Genomic DNA, 8,320 nt, shown 5'->3' with positions numbered 1-8,320 from the left:
CCTGCACTGTAGCTCAAATATTTGTCAATCTGTGCCTTGAATAAATGCACCTTAACAGCTTTCTGAAGTGGAAAATTTCAGAGAGTCAAAACCTGTGAAGAAAGAAATTCCTCCCCATCTTTGACTTAAGTGAGCAACTCCCTCCCCTGAAATTAGTTCAGGGGGCAAGGTCTAAAATTCAGGCAAAATGAGGCAGAGGCTTGTGGTTTTAATTAATTTATACATCAGTCTCTTAAAAACTCAAATATATCTGAAAGTACATCTGCAGGACAGTAACAAAGGCAAATTGGTTCTGTTTTCTTTTAAATTGTTTGAAATAGACACCTCCTGCTTTTTCCTGCGGCATTGGCATTCTCAGCAAAAGTGTATTAACTTTCATAGACTGGGTGTGAAGGTCCCAAGGTGAGCTGTCAAATTTGTTCACGTCAACAATCAGATAGAACTTGACACAGGACAGGTCACATCCTTAAAGGATTTGAATCATCTAAAATCCTTTTGCATTATCATTAACCTCATTTCCTGTGGCTGTTTGTTGGCATGTTGTTTGCTTTCTCTCAATGAGCCAAAAGTATTGTTTGTGTCCTTGCAACATTTGCTGTTGTTAGGCAAGCCTAATCTTGATTCGCCCTGAGGTAACTTGAACAGTGCACTGCAGCAGTACATACGTCAGCACTGAGTTCCCTGCCCAGCATCTTGAAACCAGTTTCAATTTGTTGATACAAACAGTAAATCATCCTCCACGGTAGTTGCAGCTAATCAACGCCCACTAGCAAAATGGGTGTGTGTGCCTGTGTGTATATATAAAGAGGCAGAAAGGAGAAAGGGTAGATACTGTCAGCTCGTGGCAGAGAGGTAGTGACTGGAGTATAACTGTGGAAATCCAGCAGCAGCTTCTAGTGAAGAAGAACATGCAAAGTTCCTTGATTCTGTTTGTGCAGTCGAAACATTCTTCAAGCAAAAGCGAATATCACAGCAAACAGGACGGAATGCCAACAAACATGCATAAGCAGAGCTTGTAAGTAATAAGTAAGAAGTCCTGCACAAATAGCTGTTAGACAAACCTCTGTAAAGCTTCTTGTTTCATGGCTGTCTCGCAACTGGGCAGATGCATTTAGAGTCTTTCCTAAAACTTTTGCACTTTCAAAGCTCTAGATCTGCTTCTACTTTGTATAGTATTTACCAACATTGTCAGAACTATGAAAAATATTGTATGAGTTGCTTCAGTAAAAAGACAAGTCAAAGATAATTGCTGGAATAATAATGCATTGCTTGAGATTTGAAAGCTGATTGTGGGTAATAGGGCAATGTCGCTTTACATTGCTCTTGAAATTAACACTGGAGATGTTTGCTTCACTTATTTTCTCACTTATGCTTGTGCAGGCTTTGGGAAAAAGAAACTGCTTGGGAATTAATAAACTAGATAACTAATCCACTGGTATTGCTAACTCCATTCCAGTACAGTGCCAGGTTACTATCGATATATTTAGTACCACTATAGAAGTACTACTATTGTAGTACTATTATAGTTATGATATATAGTAGTACTACTATAGATATAACATATAATAGCTGTAGATACATTTCCCCTGAGATTCCTAATGTCTATATCTTTTCTTTTGCAGTATTAAAGGGCTGAAGGATCGATGCTCACACCTCTTGCAGCATCCAAAGACAACCAGTGATTCCTCTCAACTTGTGAAGGTCAAATCAGGAGGAGCAAAAATCATTTTAAAGTAAGTAACTGTGCCTGTTTAAAACTTGCGGCTCCAAAAAATTATTTGAAATGTGCATTTGTAACCTTGAAAGCAAAAACATCAATATTCATTTTGTTTCTGTTTTTCCACAGTCCTTCCCATGAAGAAGTATTGAAATGGGCTGAATCTCTGGACAACCTACTGGGTCATAAATGTAAGCAACTTACATTTATAACTTATGATAGGAGGCTTCTCTGTGCTGACTATCCTTTCTTCCTCAGGATGTAATGAGAAGTTCAGAATTCCCATTAAACTTATTCAAGAGGGAAAGGCACTCTTTAAAATTCAGTGCCCAAAGTAAATAGTCTGAATGCTTTTAATGGAGAATTGCAACCTACTTAAATCCAAATGTTACACACGCTGATATAAAAAGATGAAAGTCTCTTAAATGCTGAATTTTAACTTCATTTTAAAATTCCTTCAAAACCTTGCATTCCTTTTCTACATTGATTCCTTTAAGAGAGTACAATTTGACTTGAAAGAAATTAATTCAAACCCCAATAATGTTAAGGAACATGATATTAATGTGATTAACCTTTAACATTATGAATAATGTTGTTTGCCAGTTCCCTAGCAACATTTGCACATTGCTAACGTGCAGCATAAGTTAACATTACAGCCAGCAATAGCAAAGGAAACAATCGTAGTATAATCTACACTGCAATTATCAAAGCCATAATATTATAAGCTTTAGAAAATCAACAAAGCAATTAAGCAATTTTAATGTAATAACTGTGACAATTGAAGGAAAATGTAGCGGTAAGTAATGTCTTATTTTCTTTTTATTCTCTCCAGATGGCCTGATTGCCTTTAAAACTTTCCTTAAGTCAGAGTACAACGATGAGAACATTGAGTTCTGGCTGGCCTGTGAGGACTACAAGAAAATTAAGTCACCCACAAAACAAGCCTCCAAGGCAAAGAAGATCTTCTCAGATTTTGTTGAACCAATGTCTCCTAAAGAGGTAATTGTTGGCTTGCTTCTTCCTATCATTAAACAGGGTTTGCTTTATTGAAAGCTAGTCAGGCATCAATGGCCACAGGATCACTTATAACTATAGACTGTAATAGAAACTGCACATTAGTATTGGCTCAATGTGTTACATAATTACTACTGAGACACACAGAGCAGGCAAGTCTCAGATCCCATTGTGCGTGTGTGGTGACCTCAGAAGCGGAGGTATTAAAGGCACTACAGTCACCCTTAGCTCCCTGCAACAATAGAAGTAAATACTTGCTGTAGAATAGACATGTTAATGTTGACAGATGAAATGTAGCAATCACTAATAGTACTACGATTTATTTTTTAAATAACAGATTAATTTGGATTACTACACTAAAGATACGATCACCAAAAACCTTCAGCATCCAACCTGCTCATGCTTTGAAGCTGCACAGAAGAAGATCTACGCTTTGATGGAGAATAACTGCTATGCAAGGTTCCTTCAGTCAGATATCTACCAGAACATACTCAACAACAGTCATGACCATCACCAAACATGAATATAGTTATTCTTCCAAAGCAAATCAGAAGATGATCTCTTGTCAAGATGTGGTTGTTTTCTTTGCTGTGAATAAGGTATTCAGTGCAAAAGACGGAGGAGACTGAAAGCTAATAGCTGGTGGGGCATGGAAAGTGAAAGGCTAAGACAAGGACCCAGAAAGGATAGAGGGAGGTTGAATGAAGCCTTTTTAAAGGTGGAGAGAGAAAAGTAACCTTGCGCCATTGTGGGCAGAAGGCTCAGTGGTCTTCCATTGGCTGAGACTCATCAGGGAGTCACCAACGACAGCCAAGTTATCCACCTGGAGGTTGAGAAAACAAAATAGGGTGTAGAACTTCCAGGACTACAGAAGGAGCAGTGGAGGTCTGGAAGCCTGCCCTGCCCTTTGAGAAGCAAAACTGGGAGAGAGGAGGGAAAAGTTAGGGATGAGAGGAATGCATGTTGTACTTACAGTGCACCTGCAATACAAAGTGCATTGACACACTGACAATGCCTTTCATTCATCGGTGTTTAGGATCTATATAATTAAGTGTGTAACTTCTCAATCTTGCAACGTATTTACCTAGCAGTGGAAAAGGCAAAATCTTCATCTGTAGTCTCTAATAAGACTGGATTTGTGCTGCTAGCTGCCTAGATGGGTGGTCAGATCTAAAACAGCCATCCAGATGCCTGTACTTTCACATCGCCACTGTCAATTTGAAATACTTTGGGATCGACAGAGGATTAACTGCTCCAAATTCTCACCATGTTAATCCTGTAAAATGCATTGCGACAGACCACTTCAGGTCTGCATTCTTTGTGTAACTAGTGATTGCCTGGCTTCTCACATTGTCTGTATTTGTGTTGGAGATGATCCAAAGTGAAAGAAGCCAATCAGTCCTAGAGCCAGTAAAAGATCTTTAATCATTATAATATACTGAAACAGTGAACTTTGGTTGATGAACTATCAAATCCAGAGTACAAACCGTGCTTTTGTGCTTCATCACTAAAAGCAATCCGTCCTGCATTATAGATATCACCTCTTGGTACTTAACCAAGCTAAGAGCTTTAAACGGGGGGGGCGGAATAAAAATATTCAGAGGTGTGATTTGTAGACCAAGATTGTGCAAATGCTAGAATTGTATTCTCGTCTGTGACATGAACATTTGTTTTCCAATCAACTCAAATCTGTGGTTTATTCGATTATTGTGTAATTCTGATTAAAATTATCAATAAAGTTACATGAATTCAATTGAAATATTGTACATTTTTTTTGTACTTCTAAATTTTTGCAGTAATCTCACTCCCTCACTAGCTTGTGACACAATAACATTCTACAAGGTGATACAGATGTGGGACATTAAGGCACACTAGGGGCTTTGACTGGAAGCCCCTGAAAGCACAGCCAGGAATTGCAACATTTGAATTTAACCCATGCCTGCTGAGCAGGCAACAAACTAAATTCCTGATGCCTCTTCACTGTATTCAACCCAGTGTTTAGAAAGCCTGTCAACAGTTGTTTAAGGGCAAAGGCACCCCTCTGCCCAACCCTTCTTGTCAAGCCTCCTAATGATCCTGCAGGGCCTCCCTATGTTGAGCTCTCCATTACACTTGGGACCCAGTCGGGCAGCAGAGTGCTGCAACTAGTGGAGCTATTGCCTCACAGTGCCAGTGATCCAGGTTCAATCCTGACTTCTGGCCCTGTCTGTGTGGAGTTTGCACATTTTTCCTGTGACTGTGCAGGTTTCTCTTGTCTCCTCCAGTCTACTCCCACATCCCAGAGATATGTGGGTTAGTGGGTTAATTGGTCACTGTAAATTGCCCCTAGTGCGTTGGTGAGCAAGGGGAGAGTAAAAAATGGAATTCAGGTAAGATTAGTGCAAGTGGGTTGGCGTGGACTTGGTGGGCCGAAGGTCCTGTTTCCGTGCTGGATTTCTGTTTGATTCTATGAAACCTTACTGTTCTTTCACCATTGGCTGTCCCTGTATATGAATTCATGTTGGAGCAACCCGACTGCTGGAACGGCCGGAGATGTAACTGTGGCTTCTGGCCCGGAGAAGGATGTGGGATTTACATTCTCCCAGCAGGTTGTAGGACAACAAACAGTGTGAGGCGCTGAACCCAGCAGGGTTCCATTTGCAGAAGGTCTGGAGTCCAGGGGCACCAGCAGTGCAGATTACCTTTTAGACCCTGTTATGTAACTAATTCAGTGTTTATCTTTCCAGGACTTCCACCATCCATGAAGCCAAAGGCTGCACTCTGCAGGCTCTGGCCAGTTCCTACCCAAAGTTTCACCAACTATTTCAGTAAATTGACGCCATTAAGGCAATGCAGCAGTTGGGAGCCGGTGAACCAGGGAACAGGGCTTCCCTGGCTGAGGAGCCCATGACTTTCTATAGATGTGGAGAGCATTCTGACTGGTTGCATCACCACCTGGTATGGAGGCTCCAATGTGCAGGATCAAAAAGAGGTTGCAGAGGTTTGTTGACTCAGCCAGCTCCATCACGGGCACAATGTGTGTCAGTGATAATAAACCTGATTCTGATTCTGAAAGGCAGTGGGCTGTACCAGACCTTTCTGATTAGTCAGGAGCCAGTCTCCTTACAGCTATCAATAAAAGTCATTTGTTGGAAACACTCAGCAGGTCAGGCAGCATCTGTGGGAAGAGTTCATGTTTCAGGTCACAGAAACTTTGCCAGACTCTCGGAAGGCTGAGCCTGTAACCACACAGGATGGAACAGCCTGATCCTGGGGTAGGCAACCATCACCTTCAGTCATCAAACGAACTGGTCCATCCACTTCAACCTGTGAGCTGCACTAACTCAGATGTTCATTGCCCTCTGCAGGAGGACCAGTTTTGTAACTGGTGGGCACTACTTATAGCCAGCATGCACTATTTAAAGGTACTCTTAAGTGGGAGCTCCATTGTGGCTGCAGAATTCTAACCTGTACCTTTCTCCTAAGGCACCACTCACTACCACATCCCCATCATTTCTTCCTAAACACTGCTGCACCTTCACACGTTTCTGGCCGGGAGAAGGATGTGGGATTTACATTCTCCCAACAAGTTGTAGGACAACAAACAGTGTGAGGTGCCGAACCCAACAGGGTTCCATTTGCAGAAGGTCTGGGGTCCAGGGGCACCAGCAGTGCAGATTACCTTTTGGAACCTGTTATGTAACTAGTTTGATATTTCAACAGTTATTCCACCAGTACGTGCATCCAAACTGATTGACACACTTCCCTTTCCTCTTTCAGGACCAAAACAGAAGGCCTTAGCAGTTAACAGGCAATCCCAGGGGAGAGAGAGTGGTGCCATTGTTAGAGCAGCCCTGACCGAATCAATGGTGTTTAAAGCCAGATAGTACTGAACCCTTACAGAATCAAAGAAACACACTGCTGTAATTAATCAGCAACTAGCTGATGATCACTTCCAAACAAGTTAGTGAGGGAAGAGCTGCGTCCTGCTGCTGAATGTGCATTGAGCTGTGAAAGCTTAGGAGAGAACACTAACTGGATCAATGAGCTCTAATTTGGCAGCACTGGTGTCAAACCAGCTTTACATGTTAAGGCTTAGCAATTCTGTACAGTGCTGGAAGGTGTTGGTAAGAAATTAGCAAGTCTAATGCCAAAGATCTGTTGTAACTCACACTATAGTTGTGCAGAGGGTCACTGCCCAAACAACAGATACTATGAAGCTGAACTTTGTGACCACCAGATGCCTTGCTCTGTCTGTGCCTTAAACAGGTTCTCTGATTACAATTGTGGAACCTTGCTGTGCAGAAATTACAGTCTGATTTCCTTTGTTATTGGTATTGGTTTATTGGTATTGGTTTATTATTGTCACTTGTACTGAGGTACAGTGAAAAACTTGTCTTGCACACTGATCATACAGGTCAATTCATTACACAGTGCAGTTACATTGAGTTGGTACAGAGTTCCTTGAGGTAGTACAGGTAAAAACCATAATGGAATACAGAGTAAAGTGTCACAGCTACAGAGAAGAAGATTTAAAAAAACATTATCAGTAATAGTAAGTGACATAGAATTTAAATTTAAAAATGTAGAATTATTATAGTAAGGGTAATGAGTAGATCTGTAGAGAGTTGCTTGCAACAAGTCGCCACGCTCTGGCGCATGACTCCACTTTAGATGTTCCTCATTGGCTGTGGTGCTTTGGGATGTCTAGCAAGTTCGTGAAAGACATTTTAGAACTGCAAGTCATTCTTTCTTTGAAGGGTGGCACACAAAAAGTTTAAGGTTCCCAGATGCCATACACAATTTCAGGATGCAACGTGATGCTCAGCTGGAGTCTTGCAGAGCCATGTGTGGAATCTGCCTTGCATTAGCTGGTTGATCATCACGGCTACCAAGCATCCTGCATGTGACAGTGCACCCGGAACTTGTTTACATGAATGAAATATTGACACTATAATTGCAGTCAGAAATAATGTACCATATCATGCAAACTTATGTGAACATTTCAAGATCTTTTTATTAGAAATACAAACTTTATTGAATTGGATAATGCTTACTTAATATAACTAGCAAAGTAATGCGAGAACATATAGGATGAGAACTTCATTCTCTTTAGTTTCAATGCTTTCCTGTTGCTACCTTCTCTCTTACACCAATGATTCATGTTGGAGCTAGCCAGATGCATGAGTAAGAGGGGAGGAGTGAAAGACAGAGCCAACTTCAATCTTCCCTCACTTGACAGATACCCTTAGGAAGGGATAACTAAGGCCAATTGGAATCAGTGAGATTAAAGGGAGCAGTGACTGGGTGGGAGAGTCAAAAAGCAGCAAGTGGTGGCAAACGGTTGTTTTTCAAACTGTGTCTCACATAGGGTCAATCAAGACTTTTTGATATATGTTAATGAACAGCATTTGGCATAATTTCAGGGTTTATAGGTGACTCAGAAAGGAAGTAAACTGTAACATATTGCAGGAAAGTGAAGGCCTGATGCTGAAATGGGAAGGCACGTGACAGGTGAAATTTAACGTGGAGTAGTGTGGGATGATTCACTTGAACAGAGCAATATAAACCAGACAGTCATTTGTAAAGAGGTGCAAGAACAGAAGAAGG

At 41.2% G+C, this 8,320-nt stretch overlaps 1 protein-coding gene across 1 annotated transcript; it reads left to right on the top strand.

Moving 5' to 3' along the window:
* The first annotated feature begins 828 nt into the window (after positions 1 to 828).
* LOC127567901 (regulator of G-protein signaling 21-like) lies at positions 829 to 4,484 on the top strand. Its single transcript, XM_052011081.1, has 5 exons — positions 829 to 1,015; positions 1,623 to 1,733; positions 1,847 to 1,908; positions 2,550 to 2,716; positions 3,069 to 4,484. The coding sequence occupies exons 1-5, from the start codon at positions 909 to 911 to the stop codon at positions 3,252 to 3,254; spliced, it is 633 nt and encodes a 210-aa protein (XP_051867041.1). The 5' UTR covers positions 829 to 908; the 3' UTR covers positions 3,255 to 4,484.
* The last annotated feature ends 3,836 nt before the right edge of the window (positions 4,485 to 8,320 follow it).

Source organism: Pristis pectinata, chromosome 3 (genome assembly GCF_009764475.1).
Source record: "Pristis pectinata isolate sPriPec2 chromosome 3, sPriPec2.1.pri, whole genome shotgun sequence".
Taxonomy (NCBI): Eukaryota; Metazoa; Chordata; class Chondrichthyes; order Rhinopristiformes; family Pristidae; genus Pristis; species Pristis pectinata.
The sequence above is the reverse complement of the archived record's forward strand: the minus strand, read 5'-3'. Positions and strand labels throughout refer to the sequence as shown.

Coding starts and splice junctions, on each gene's coding strand:
- LOC127567901 (XM_052011081.1), top strand. CDS start 909: ATGCAAAGTTCCTTGATTCTGTTTGTGCAGTCGAAACATTCTTCAAGC. Junction 1,016..1,622: donor AACATGCATAAGCAGAGCTT/GTAAGTAATAAG, acceptor TTTCTTTTGCAG/TATTAAAGGGCTGAAGGATC. Junction 1,909..2,549: donor CAACCTACTGGGTCATAAAT/GTAAGCAACTTA, acceptor TATTCTCTCCAG/ATGGCCTGATTGCCTTTAAA.